A 15,462-nucleotide genomic window follows, 5' to 3' on the forward strand; every position below is an offset into this window, starting at 1 on the left:
TTGTCGATTACTTGCAAATGAGGGGACACCAAGAAGAATGCATGAAGGGTGTGATACCTGGGATGTTGACCAACATCACTGTACAGATGTTTTCAAAAACTCAGTCCCATTAAGGGGATCTCTCCTTGTCAGAGGTGTTCTCACACACTACCAACAACATACCAAAGTACGGACAATATTAGCATAAAGTCGGCCCAATGCACAACAAAAAGGCTTTTACACAACAAAAAGACTGTTACACATTATAGCTTTCAGCCAAAGCGTTCTTCAGCAAAGGAACTGGAGTTTCCATTGGTTGATACACAAAGTGTGATCTGACAAAAATTTGTAGATAGTAAGTACATACAGAAACAGCTTCAGAATTCTACTTGCCTCTCACCAATTCCCCATGTGGTTTGATATTAGGAAAAATAGTAACAAAACATTAGGTAACATAGTAAGCTATCTGTGTAATCAGACATTTATCAGTGGGATATTTCCTGAATGGTTGAAATATGCTGAAGTTAAGCTGCTCTTCAAGAAGGGAGATAAATAGCATCAAATTTCCATCCAATTTCACTTTTGCCAGCATTCTCAAAAATTTTAGAAAAGGTAATGTACAAACGGCTATATAACCATCTTAACACAAATAACGTACTGTCAAAGTCGCAGTTCGGATTTCTAAAGGGTTCTGATATTGAGAAGACTATCTACACTTACATTGAAAATGTACTTAATTCATTAGACAAAAAATTGCAGGCAACTGGTATATTTTGTGATCTGTCAAAGGCATTTGACTGTGTAAATCACAATATCCTTATAAGTAAATTAGAATGTTATGGTGTAACAGGAAATGCTGCAAAATGGTACAAATCTTATATCTCTGGCAGCAAACAAAGGGTGTTATTAGGAAAGGGACATGTATTAAGCTATCAGGCATTATCCAACTGGGAACTAATTACATGTGGGGTCCCACAAGGTTCCATCTTAGGGCCCTTACTTTTTCTTGGGTATATCAATGACCTTTCATGAGTAACATTACCAGATGCCACATTTGTTTTGTTTGCCGATGATACAAACATTGCAATAAATAACAAATCAAGTGTAGCCTTAAAAAGATGAGCTAATAAAAGGGGGGGGGGGGGGGGGGGGGGAGTGGCAACTTTTCTTTTCATAATATTATTACATTCCATCCTGGAATGGAATTTCCATTGTTTGATTTCCATCAAGACCTTTTGGTTTTCTTGTTTTAGTGCTTTGTTTTTCTTGAACCTAACTGTGTGAAACACATCTGATTTGTAGTAGGAAAACTAATGTTTGTTGTTATATGAAGTGTTTATTTTGTATCTCTTTTCTTGTTTCTGTATGTATGGGTTACCAACCTTCTGTGCCAGAGAGAAACAGAAAGATATAATTGTGAGGTACCTGAACAACAGCCTTCATTAAGTTTGTCCTTTTCCATGCTAAAAATGTCATTTGAGAAGTTTTTGTACTGCTGTTATTTACTGTGCTTCCATAATAAGTACACAGATCAAAAATATTACATGAATAACATTAACACTGCAGCAAACTTTGAGAGTTCAGTTGTCAAATGACTTAATTACTCCTCTTGATATTAACAGTGAAAAAGCACACTCTCAACGTGTTCAAGCCTCATAAGAGCAAAGGCATGCCTATAGTCAGTTGTAACCTTTTTTACTTCAGACATCGCCTATAGTCAGTTGAAACCTTTTTTACTTCAGATATTGCCAGTTCAGAACTAAGGTAAAGGGACATTGAAATAAAGCATAAGGAGTACACAGATGGCTGAAAAGCCTGTAAGAAGTCAAGTACTACCATCAGTTGGTTCTTTAAACAGAACAAATCTCAATGCTAAACTATCTTATTTACTTACCCCTTCCTCCTTGGTGTAGAGCAACTGGATGGTGAACAACCAGGAGCATCAGCCTGATCATCATTGCTGTCTGCTCGGTCCCTTGAACTGTTCCAACAATTGCCAGCCGGGGACAGGCCAGGTAGGCTATGTAGAGGTGTTGCTTCCACACTGTTGTTGCTGGACCTCCTTACTGAAAGGTAACAAAATGACTAAAAATGGAAAATCCAGGATGGAAAAATGACAAAATTATGAAAAAATATAAATAAAGAGATTGATCTTGAGTTTTTTGTCAAAAATATACAAAAAGCGCGCGCCCACACACACACACACACACACACACACACACACACACACACACACACTAATGCAAGCACAACTCATGCACATGATCACTGTCTGTGGCTGGTGTGTGTGTGTGTGTGTGTGTGTGTGTGTGTGTGTGTGTGTGTGTGTGTGTTGTCCAGTTTGGAAGAACGTCTTTTCGCTAAAAGCTCACTTGTTTAGCAAACTTTCTGTTGTGCCTGTCTGCAACCCAACATCTCCACTACATAGTGAGTAGCAATCCATCCTTTTCATAATGAGGAAAAACTGTTACAAACATATGATTTATTAGGGCATTCCTGTTTTATTTTTCAAACATTCTCCTTCACAGCAGAGTCAACAGAACATAGTGAATGAATTAAATTAATCAATATTGATCAATGATATTTTTAAGGTCACCCACTGGTACAGATGTTTCATTTTTCAAACAATGGAAAATCCAGGATGGAATGTAATTATGTCTATCTGCAACTCAGCATCTCTCCACTATATGATGTTTCATTGTTGTAGTATAAGCATCGCTAGGCTCCTGCATATTCCACCACCATACTTGCACCTGTGTTTTGCAGTCCGGGCACAACACCTGCAAGTTGTTTGTCCACAGTCACTGAGCTGTTAACCACCAGGCCCCCTGCAACTACCACAGCACCTTGGGGGCACAAGCAGCACCAATACATGGCATTCAGGTCATGATAAACAAGGCTGCAGTTGCAAGCACCTACTTGTGTACATGCAGTCATGTGTCCATGTGACACCACGTGTGTATTCCTCCACTGATGGGTACTTGGGTCGCCACTCAGCCTCTCGACAGCCATTTCAGCTCTGGGCTCCAGACCGATCACCAGCAGTCCTCAAACCTACACTTCAGATCACAACACCTGACACTGCCACTACCCATCAGACATGCTGTCTTCTTTTGTCAGTATCACAGCCACTGGCCACACGTCAGCTGCTTCAGAACGCCCTGCTACATTGAATACAAGTTGTTTGCCAGGATCACAGCTGCTGCCATCCAATAGGCACTTCGGAAGGCAAACTCTCTCAGCTCATTGTCACTACTGACGATCGTGGGCTTATCATAGTTGCCTCCGCTATGCGTTGTTATTGACGGACATAGAAGGACGTTTCAGATGTACTCATGTGTGGACATTCATCCTCTAAAGCTGTACTGAGTCATTTACGTTCAATAAACAAGCAGCTGCATCAGCAATGCGTGCTTATCAAACACACCCTTGGCACACCACTTAGGCAAAGGTTACTATAGTTGGTGGCCAAGAAATAGTTTTGTGTCAAAGTGCTGTTCCTCTGTCTGCCATAACTGTTGTAGGCAATGAAGATATGGTTTTGTGATACATCCAACACTCACAGTTTGTGTGGATTTTTATTGCAGTGCTTGTTCAAGATCTGCCCACTCCAGCACCTGCTCGTTGTCTTGTCTGTCACCCAACTGCCTCCCCTCTGCCATGTTGAGCCTGATGCTGCTAAAGCCATGTCACATTTTGCCCACACAATACAGCTACAGCCAGTCCTCCTCCCGTGGATGCGGCGCCTGCACAGGGTATGGACAGCGAGACTGCATTTCCACATGTGTTTGAGTCTTTCTTGATGTATCTTTATTAGCTTTGTTGGAACCAGGTTTCATTCTTTCTGAACTGTCTCCCTGTTTTTCAACCACGTCAATCCCATTTGTGTGCTAATTGTCTCGTACTTCTCATTCTGTGGCTATTGTGCCAATACATATTCAAATCCCATTACAGTGTGAGCGTGTCCAATGGCGTAACAGGTCAGGACTGTACCTGCATTACTACAGTGCACTTGTACCCCCATTTACTGGATGTGGACTGATCAATTCTTGGATCAGTACCTGTGTTCAATTGTTGGCCTGTACCCGTTTTGGTAAGGGTTACTTTGCAGTTCATGTTCACATTTCTTGGTAGATGTGACTTCTTGGTGATGATCTCTCTTCTGCATACTTGAGGTGCTCCGTTTATGAGTTGCTGCTATGTGCATTCTCTCACTTGCTGCCATCAGTCTGTGGGCCTCTCTTGTTTCTGTGTACACTCAGGTTCTCATCCACTTATTGTTTATTCTCACTTACCAGAGCTCTCATTGCCTCCAGTCCATCACTCCCAGGGTCGGGCAACTGGGTACCTGCTGCTGGGCATTGATCAGCTCTCTCAGATTCTCCAGTTTTTTCTGCAGTGTTCAGACATGGCATCTAGGCATTTTAATACATGTGGCATGCTAGGCCAACTACCGTCAGATTTGTTGCAATGTTGTCGTGCCGAGTGGCACCATGTTTATTGTTCACAGTGTTCTATACCAGACACCCCTCTGGTATCGACCCAGACCTAACAGGTGACGCCATCATACACCAAGCCTTTCATCACAGGCCTTGTTGTGGGCAACCTGCTTGTCATCACCAGCCCTGCCACAGATGGCCCTCTAGTCTTTGCCAGCCCTGTCAATGCCGACACTCACTCACTCACTCACTGGCTTTGTCATGGCTGGCCCTTATGCTATTGTTCCTGGCAGTCGTCACCACTACATTTGTCACCACCACCGCCACAGCCAATCATGTAGCCTCCACCTTAGTCATCATAAATCTGCCATGGTCATCCCTCTAGACACTGTTCTCAGTACTCACCTCAACCACACCACCACAATACCATCCTTGGCAGTCCCTGCATCCAGAAACCCTCCTTGGTGGCTCTGCGGATCCCATTGTGTGTTGTTATGGGCCTGAGTTGCCTCTCCATGGACTCTTCGCTGCCAGCCCAGCCTCCGCCCCAGACTTCCGTGTCACCACCTACAATGCCTGTTTGTAACCCTGCCTTCTTGGAAAGAGTACACCATCCCCTCAAGGGGGGGTGGATGTAGTATATGCAAGGCTAAGCCCTTGCATGTTCCATCACCATACTCATGCATATGCTTCTCAGGCCGACCCCTGCAAGTTGTTTGTCAAAAGAAGCGTAGCTGAGGTATTTACCGCCAAACATCCTGCAGGCTGGGGTGCAATCCACGCTGTTACATGACATGGAGGTCACGGTAAACAGTGCTGCAGTTGCCTGCACATATTTGTGTCCACACAGTAATTTGACCACGTAACACTGTACATGTGCTGACGGGTACTTAGGTCACACCAGTTTCTTCTTTGTGTCACTCTGCACTTGTAGACTTTGTTCTCAAGCCAACCCCACAAACAGTAATCTAAAATGCTCCAGTCTCCAGATCGGCTACCAGCCACCCTTGAGCCTACACTTTGAACCACAACGCCTGCCCCTGCCACTACCCATCAGACACGGCATTTCGGGTCCTTGCCAGGATCACAGCCACTGGCCATATGTCTGCCACTCTGGAAGACTCCACTACACTGGACTTGGGGCACTCATCAGGATCACAGTTGCTGCTTTCCAAAAGCCACTCCAGAAGGCCTGCTCCCTCAGCTCACCATCATTACTGACGATCGTGGGCTTCATCATGTTAGCCTCTGCTACACATTGTTATAGAAGGACATTTCAAACAATGGAAAATCTTAGATGGAATAATGACAATACTATGAAAAGGATAGATTGCTACTTGCCATATAGTGGAAATGTTGAATCGAAGACAGGCATAACAAAAAGGCACATCATCAGTATTTTGTTGTGCCTGGCTGCGACTCAGTATTTCCACTACATGAAGGACATTTCAGTTGTACTCCTGTGTGGACCTTCATCCTCTAAACATGTACAGAGTCAGTTAATGTTGAATAAACAAACAGTTGAAATAGCAACACATGCATATCAATCACATCCTTGGCACACTACTCGGCCAAAGGTTACTATACTTTTCATCCAAAATATTTTGAAAATTAGTAATCACCAATATTTGTCATCTTTTGAAATATTGTAAAAAGCACTTATACAGAATGAGCCAGGAGGAAAGGCACACGCTTTGAGGGGTGATATTATTTGTGATTGTGAACAAAAGAACATACGTCCTGTTCTTAAGCATTTCTGAGAAAACTAATGAAAACAATGGAGAGCGGGACAAATGAAACATTGTGACTTAACAGTTTTTAACTGTAAACATTTCCTCAGAAAATATGTCCAAAAAGCCCAACTCCCATCCATTTTTGCAGCTTTTGTAGATAGCTGCTGCGTTGCTGATCTGAGCTCATTTGTATAGTCTTTCACTTGAGCAAACATACACAAAATATGAATGAGAAGTTTCTTCTTTGTGTCACTCTGCACTTGTAGACTTTGTTCTCAAGCCAACCCCACAAACAGTAATCTAAAATGGTAAGATCAGGTAACCTGAATAACCAAGAAACAACTCCATGGCAACTGATCGAATGCCAAGGATATGTTTCAGTTATATACTGTATCACCTATCACGCACAAGTGAAGTGTGCATTGAAATGGTCTCTAAAGACGACATTATGTAGTCTAATGTCACTTCGTTTGTATGCACATATGAGTGCTGATGTAGGAGGACATGTGACTGATGTGTGTGATTCTCAAACATTTGTATGTAGGATATGGTTAAGTAAAGGGTGTATATTTATAATTCCATCACCTCTCAAAGAAGCGTGTCCTTTCCTCCTGACTCACTATGTGCAACACCATGACCTAAAACAACTACTACAAAAAGTTCAAGGGCTTAATATTACTGCAGACGGCAGCAAGATATATGGGGACATATATCTTTTAACAACCTGCCATAGTACATTAATTATCTTGGAGGTAGCATGATGGAGTTTAAGACTAAATTAAAAAACTTTCATATTAACAGAATCTTCCATCGGTTCTTGGTAGAACAACATTATATTAAATAAATGAAAAGCACCAGTTTGCTTTTGTTCTACAATATATTGTAGAACAAAAGCAAACTGGTGCTTTTCATTTATTTAATAAAAAACTTTCGTTTGGCTAGCTCCTTCAACTTAACTGAAGAGTATCTTTGTAGGAACTCTTACTATTAACATTTTAAACTATTTTATAAGTAACATTAGCACTGTAATACAGTAATATTTCTTAATATTAAGCTATTTCATTGTACTACACTTCAATAAAATGTACATCTTTTAACTTATTTCCACATCCTAGAGACCACTCTCTATGAGATCCATCACATACAGCTAATGAAATGTAACACTGTTTAGCTTTGCGTACTTAAACTTAACATATCATAGTACATCCTTAATTTTGTGCTTTTCACTAACAATCATGAAATTGTTCTACTTTGCAGCAACAGAAGTATCAACTAACTTAAAGTTATGTTATGTGATGTAAGGGATGAAGTTTGTGATTCGAGTTTTTAAAATACATTGTTTCCAGCATGTGAGAATGCTGCTAATTACATTTCATGTCAGTGGCATTATAGCAGTGATGTTGAGCTGTAGATAGCCACCAACAAAAGGACTGTCAAACAAGTAAGCTTTCAGCCAAAAGGCCTTCGTAGGAATCAGACAAAACACACGTTTGCTCGCGCCACACACACAAGATTATTGTCATTCTCCCATCCTGGATTTTCCATTGTTGAGTTTCAGTGGATTTCACAGCGATAATAGCAGAGTATGCATATCACATATTATTGATACGCGAGATTTCCACTCATGTCTTCGATGTTCAGGAGAACAGTCCAACAGGAACACAGCATTAACAGACTGCAACATGATGCTTTTACGCACAAGCCAGTAAAATCTATCTGGAAATGAATGTTTCCAAGTCAATACTAATCACCATAAGTCTTTAAATAAAGACTTGTGATAGGTCTGTGTCACTTGGTACAATATCTCTTACTACTGAACATCAACAAGCATTCACTTTTCTATTTTTGCACCTTTCCTGGGAGTTGCTTGTGTCAAGACTTGTGATCATTTTATATGAAGCATTAATAGTAGTGGAATGTAGTACAGTTCAATAAATAAATTAGGAAATGAGACAGAAAATATAGATGAGTGCTGCTACCGGGGGACTGAAATAAGCAGAAAAAAAGAGGATATAAAATGGAGTCTTGTAATAGCAAGAAAATCTTTTCTGATAAAGGCAAATATTTTCACATGTAATATAAATCTAAGTGTTCGTCTTGAGTGTAGCCTTGTAAAGAAGGGAAATGTGGCCAATAAAACAGACATATAAGAAGTGAATAGAAGCTTTTGAAATGTGGTGTGACAGATAATTGCTGTAGCTTAGATGGGCAGATTGGATATCTAATGAAGAGTTGCTGAACTGAAAGGGAGAGAAAAAGATTATAGCAGACCTGACGTGTGTTGTACAAGATGAACCGAAGAGGAGAAAAGCATCAAACCACTCTCTGGACTGGCAACAACAACAATAGTTTATCACTGTGCCGTTAGAAAGATGACAACCAACATCTTAATATGTCCTGCCTGATGCTGCAGAAATAATCTGCAGAAACAGCCATGAAATACTTACAGGCAACTAGTTCCATGATATCCATGAGTTTAAAACTATCTTAAGCTTTTTCACATTGTCATGGAATGTGCTGTGCCCACAGCTGAAATCATCATCGTATATGGAAACACATTCCACTATACAACTCCAAAACAAGAACGATGGGACTTCCGGACATCAAAAAGTCACACACATTATTAGGCAGGTTAACTAACTTTTACTGAACACTGCACTACACCACACTTTTAATTTTTTTCAACATAATCAGTAAGTATGTGTAAACAACATTCAAAATGTTCAAACTATAGCGGGTCAGGGGGTCAGGTGTTCAATGATGCTACAGGTGGTGGTGGTGGTGGTGGTGGGGGGGGAGAATGGGGAGGGGGAGTTGTTGTCTTGGCAATCAAGACAATGGGGTTCTCCCACCCATTGCAAAGTGGGTTCTACGGTTTTGCAAGGGCTATGGGAGGCCAGTGTGGGGGAAAGTTAACTACAGCCAAACAGATAGTGTGCACATTAACTCTTCATCATTCCAACAAGCTAAACCAGGTGCTCTGTGGTTGATGTTGATGTCCTTCCTCCCCAATCATCATCACTGACATCTATATGGTTTTGGTTAAATTATTGGCACTATTTCACTACAGCTGGATGTGACTTTGCATTTGGTCTACATATCGCTAGAATTTTGTGGTAAATCTGTGTACATTTGAGAAGTTTTGCCAACAAGAATCATATTATCCCACATACTTCAACCTTGGAGAATGTTATACCTCAACTATGGATAATGTTTCCAGTTGCCACGCCATTTCACTTACACACTCTGATAGACGTATTACTGTACAGCAGCAGACCCCGTGTGAAGGAAACCTGGAATACCTACTCTCTTCTGACAATGTGCCACACTCACTGAGCAATGGTGTTAGCATGGAATGACCTGTGTACCTCACTTAATGAAGTCCATATGTATACAGGGTGGTCCATTGATAGTGACCGGGCCAAATATCTCACGAAATAAGCGTCAAACGAAAAAAATTACAAAGAACGAAACTCGTCTAGCTCGAAGGGGGAAACCAGATAGCACTATGGTTGGCCCGTTAGATGGCGCTGCCATAGGTCAAACGGATATCAACTGCGTTTTTTTTTTTTCTTTTTTTTTTAAAAAAATAGGAACCCCCATTTTTTATTACATATTCGTGTAGTACGTAAAGAAATATGAATGTTTTAGTTGACCACTTTTTTCGTTTTGTGATAGATGGTGCTGTAATAGTCACAAACGTATAAGTATGTGGTATCGCGTAACATTCTGCCAGTGCGGACGGTATTTGCTTCGTGATACATTACCCATGTTAAAATGGACCGTTTACCAATTTCACAAAAGGTCGATATCGTGTTGATGTCTGGCTATTGTGATCAAAATGCCCAACGGGCATGTGCTAGGTATGCTGCTCGGTATCCTGGACGACATCATTCAAGTGTCCGGACTGTTCGCAGGATAGTTACATTATTTAAGGAAACAGGAAGTGTTCAGCCACCTGTGAAACGTCAACCACGACCTGCAACAAATGACGATGCCCAAGTAGGTGTTTTAGCTGCTGTTGCAGCTAATCCGCACATCAGTAGCAGACAAACTGCACAAGAATCGGGAATCTCAAAAACGTCGGTGTTGAGAATGCTAAATCAACATCGGTTGCACCCGTACCATATTTCTATGCACCAGGAATTGCATGGCATCGACTTTGAACGTCGTGTACAGTTCTGCCACTGGACACAAGAGAAATTACGGGACGATGACAGATTTTTTTGCACACGTTCTGTTTAGCGACAAAGTGTCATTCACCAACAGCGGTAACGTAAACTGGCATAATATGCACTATTGGGCAACAGAAAATCCACGATGGCTACGACAAGTAGAACATCAGCGACCTTGGCGGGTTAATGTATGGTGCGGCATTATGAGAGGAAGGATAATTGGCCCTCATTTCATCGATGGCAATCTAAATGGTGCAATGATTGCTGATTTCCTGTGTAATGTTCTACCAATGTTACTACAAGATGTTTCACTGCATGATAGAATGGCGATGTACTTCCAACATGATGGATGTCCGGCACATAGCTCGCGTGCGGTTGAAGCAGTATTGAATAGCATATTTCATGACAAGTGGATTGGTCGTCGAAGCACCATGCCATGGCCCGCACTTTCATCAGATCTGATGTCCCCGGATTTCTTTCTGTTGGGAAAGTTGAAGGATGTTTGCTATCGTGACCCACCGACAACGCCTGACAACATGCATCAGCGCATTGTCAATCCATGTGCGAACATTACGGAATGCGAACTACTCACTGTTGAGGGGAATGTTGTTACATATTGCCAAACGCATTGAGGTTGACGAACATCGTTTTGAGCATTTATTGCATTAATGTGGTATTTACAGGTAATCATGCCGTAACAGCATGTGCTCTCAGAAATGATTAAGTTCACAAAGGTACATGTATCACATTGGAACAACCAAAAGAAAATGTTCAAATGTACCAACATTCTGTATTTTAATTTAAAATACCTACCTGTTACCAACTGTTCGTCTAAAATTGTGAGCCATATGTTTGTGACTATTACAGCGCCATCTATCACAAAGCAAAAAAAGTGGTCCAACTAAAACATTCACATTTTTTTACGCACTACACGGATATGTAATAAAAAATGGGGATTCCTATTTTTTAAAAAGGCAGTTGATATCCGTTTGACCAATGGCAACGCCATCTAGCGGGCCAACCATAGCGTCATCTTGTTTCCCCCTTCAAGCTAGACAAGTTTCGTTCTTTGTAGTTTTTTTGTTTGACACTTATTTTATGAGATATTTGGCCCGGTCACGATCAACGGATCACCCTGTATACATTTTGCAGACCAGATTCCAAGTGCAATAGCTATGTTTTAAATGCATATAACTCATGTAGGGTTGCAAAATTAGTGATCACAGCAGGTCATGGTAATGTCCCATCGACAATAACAAAAATTGATAAAAGTCTCCTCAAAATGCTACAAACGATGATCCACATACATAGACAAAACAATAATGACCAGTTCTAAAATTCTGAAATGAGAAGTGCATTACAAAAGTACCTGCTAACAAAAACTAACACCTAGATCAGCCTCAAAGGATAAGTGTCATTTCAGGACGACACTGGCACTGGGAAGGAAGAGTGCAAGCTTCTCTAAAACGCCAAATCGAATTCAGGTTCAGAGATCAGGTTGGCCACTCCTTGTGATAATTTGCTTACTGTTGTTGTTGTTGTTGTGGTCTTCAGTCCTGAGACTGGTTTGATGCAGCTCTCCATGCTACTCTATCCTGTGCAAGCTTCTTCATCTCCCAGTACCTACTGCAACCTACATCCTTCTGAATCTGCTTACTGTATTCATCTCTGGGTTTCCCCCAACGATTTTTACCCTCCACGCTGCCCTCCAATACTAAATTGGTGATCCCTTGATGCCTCAGAACATGTCCTACCAACCGATCCCTACTTCTGGTCAAGTTGCGCCACAAACTTCTCTTCTCCCCAATCCTATTCAATACTTCCTCATTAGTTATGTGATCTACCCATCTAATCTTCAGCATTCTTCTATAGCACCACATTTCGAAAGCTTCTATCCTCTTCTTGTCCAAACTAATTACCGTCCATGTTTCACTTCCATACATGGCTACACTCCATACAAATACTTTCAGAAATGACTTCCTGACACTTAAATCAATACTCGATGTTAACAAATTTCTCTTCTTCAGAAACGCTTTCCTTGCCATTGCCAGTCTACATTTTATATCCTCTCTACTTCGACCATCATCAGTTATTTTGCTCCCCAAATAGCAAAACTCATTTACTACTTTAAGTGTCTCATTTCCTAATCTAATACCCTCAACATCACCCGACTTAATTCAACTACATTCCATTATTCTCGTTTTGTTTTTGTTGATGTTCATCTTATATCCTCCCTTCAAGACACCATCCATTCCGTTCAACTGCTCTTCCAAGTCCTTTGCTGTCTCTGACAGAATTACAATGTCATCGGCGAACCTCAAAGTTTTTATTTCTTCTCCATGGATTTTAATACCTACCCCGAATTTTTCTTTGGTTTCCTTTACTGCTTGCTCAATATACAGATTGAATAACATTGGGGAGAGGCTACAACCCTGTCTTACTCCCTTCCCAACCACTGTTTCCCTTTCATGTCCCTCGACTCTTATAACTGCCATCTGGTTTCTGTACAAATTGTAAATAGCCTTTCGCTCCCTGTATTTTACCCCTGCCACCTTTAGAATTTGAAAGAGAGTATTCCAGTCAACATTGTCAAAAGCTTTCTCTAAGTCTACAAATGCTAGAAACGTAGGTTTGCCTTTCCTTAATCTTTCTTCTAAGATAAGTCGTAAGATCAGTATTGCCTCACGTGTTCCGATATTTCTACGGAATCCAAACTGATCTTCCCCGAGGTCGGCTTCTACTAGTTTTTCCATTCGTCTGTAAAGAATTCGTGTCAGTATTTTGCAGCTGTGGCTTATTAAACTGGTAGTTCGGTAATTTTCACATCTGTCAACACCTGCTTTCTTTGGGATTGGAATTATTATATTCTTCTTTAAGTCTGAGGGTATTTCGCCTGTTTCATACATCTTGCTCACCAGATGGTAGAGTTTTGTCAGGACTGGCTCTCCCAAGGCCGTCAGTAGTTCCAATGGAATGTTGTCTACTCCGGGGGCCTTGTTTCGACTCAGGGCTTTCAGTGCTCTGTCAAACTCTTCATGCAGTATCGTATCTCCCATTTCATCTTGCTCTACATCCTCTTCCATTTCCATAATATTGTCCTCAAGTGCATCGCCCTTGTATAGACCCTCTATATACTCCTTCCACCTTTCTGCTTTCCCTTCTTTGCTTAGAACTGGGTTTCCATCTGAGCTCTTGATGTTCATACAAGTGGTTCTCTTATCTCCAAATGTCTCTTTAATTTTCCTGTAGGCAGTATCTATCTTACCCCTACTGTCAATCTCATTTTTGAGACGTTTGTATTCCTTTTTGCCTGCTTCATTTACTGCATTTTTATTTTTTCTCCTTTCATCAATTAAATTCAATATTTCTTCTGTTACCCAAGGATTTCTACTAGCCCTCGTCTTTTTACCTAATTGATCCTCTGCTGCCTTCACTACTTCATCCCTCAAAGCTACCCATTCGTCTTCTACTGTATTTCTTTCCCCCATTCCTGTCAATTGTTCCCTTATTCTCTCCCTGAAACTCTGTACAACCTCTGGTTCTTTCAGTTTATCCAGGTCCCATCTCCTTAAATTCCCACCTTTTTGTAGTTTCTTCAGTTTTAATCTACAGGTCATAACCAATAGATTGTGGTCAGAGTCCACATCTGCCCCTGGAATTGTCTTACAATTTAAAACCTGGTTCCTAAATCTCTGTCTTACCATTATATAATCTATCTGATACCTTTTAGTGTCTCCAGGGTTCTTCCATGTATACAACCTTCTATCATGATTCTTAAACCAAGTGTTAGCTATGATTAAGTTGTGCTCTGTGCAAAATTCTACCAGGCGGCTTCCTCTTTCATTTCTTAGCCCCAATCCATATTCACCTACTACGTTTCCTTCTCTCCCTTTTCCTACACTCGAATTCCAGTCACCAATGACTATTAAATTTTCGTCTCCCTTCACTGTCTGAATAATTTCTTTTATTTCATCATACATTTCTTCAATTTCTTCGTCATCTGCAGAGCTAGTTGGCATATAAACTTGTACTACTGTAGTAGGTGTGGGCTTCGTATCTATCTTGGCCACAATAATGCGTTCACTATGCTGTTTGTAGTAGCTTACCTGCATTCCTATTTTCCTATTCATTATTAAACCTACTCCTGCATTACCCCTATTTGACTTTGTGTTTATAACCCTGTAGTCACCTGACCAGAAGTCTTGTTCCTCCTGCCACCGAACTTCACTAATTCCCACTATATCTAACTTTAACCTATCCATTTCCCTTTTTAAATTTACTAACCTACCTGCCCGATTAAGGGATCTGACATTCCACGCTCCGATCCGTAGAACGCCAGTTTTCTTTCTCCTGATAACGACATCCTCTTGAGTAGTCCCCGCCCGGAGATCCGAATGGGGGACTATTTTACCCAAGAGGACACCATCATCATTTAATCATACAGTAAAGCTGCATGCCCTCGGGAAAAATTACGGCCGTAGTTTCCCCTTGCTTTCAGCCGTTCGCAGTACCAGCACAGCACGGCCGTTTTGGTTATTGTTACAAGGCCAGATCAGTCAATCATCCAGACTGTTGCCCTTGCAACTACTGAAAAGGCTGCTGCCCCTCTTCAGGAACCACACGTTTGTCTGGCCTCTCAACAGATACCCCTCCGTTGTGGTTGTACCTACAGTACGGCGTTCTGTATCGCTGAGGCACGCAAGCCTCCCCACCAACGGCAAGGTCCATGGTTCATGGGGGGGATTTGCTTACTATTGAAGATATTTGTAGACAAAGTGAGTTCTGTTGTAGGACAAAATCATTGTATAACTAAAAGGACTTACAGAAGAACCATGGATGTAATTCAAACATTCCTATGAAATTGAACTCCCACATGGAAAAATGTAGCAGCCTTCCCCAATGGCATATCTTTCACTGATATTTGATGAAAATTAAATGTTCCGATCTCTCGCCAGACTCAATTGCGAAGACAACAGTATTCAATTGGTTAGTTATCGACTACACATGTTGGCACACTCACTCGAAATTCTCCTTCCTACAATGTGCACACGTGACATTTCACCCTATACACATGAAATATTCATGAAACATTCTACACAAAGCAATCAACAGTATCATCCTCTTGATACCTGCAGC

The 15,462-nt window shown here is 41.2% G+C and overlaps 1 protein-coding gene across 1 annotated transcript in view; it reads right to left on the bottom strand.

Moving 5' to 3' along the window:
* The window catches only part of LOC126132772 (protein NPAT-like), an 86,856-nt gene that overhangs the window by 47,705 nt on the left and 23,689 nt on the right, over positions 1-15,462 (bottom strand). Inside the window, exon 5 of the mRNA XM_049915182.1 lies at positions 1,874-2,045. Coding sequence (XP_049771139.1) covers positions 1,874-2,045 — 172 coding nt within the window. The remainder of the gene's footprint in view (positions 1-1,873; positions 2,046-15,462) is intronic.

Source organism: Schistocerca cancellata, chromosome 1, assembly GCF_023864275.1.
Source record: "Schistocerca cancellata isolate TAMUIC-IGC-003103 chromosome 1, iqSchCanc2.1, whole genome shotgun sequence".
NCBI classification, from domain to species: Eukaryota; Metazoa; Arthropoda; class Insecta; order Orthoptera; family Acrididae; genus Schistocerca; species Schistocerca cancellata.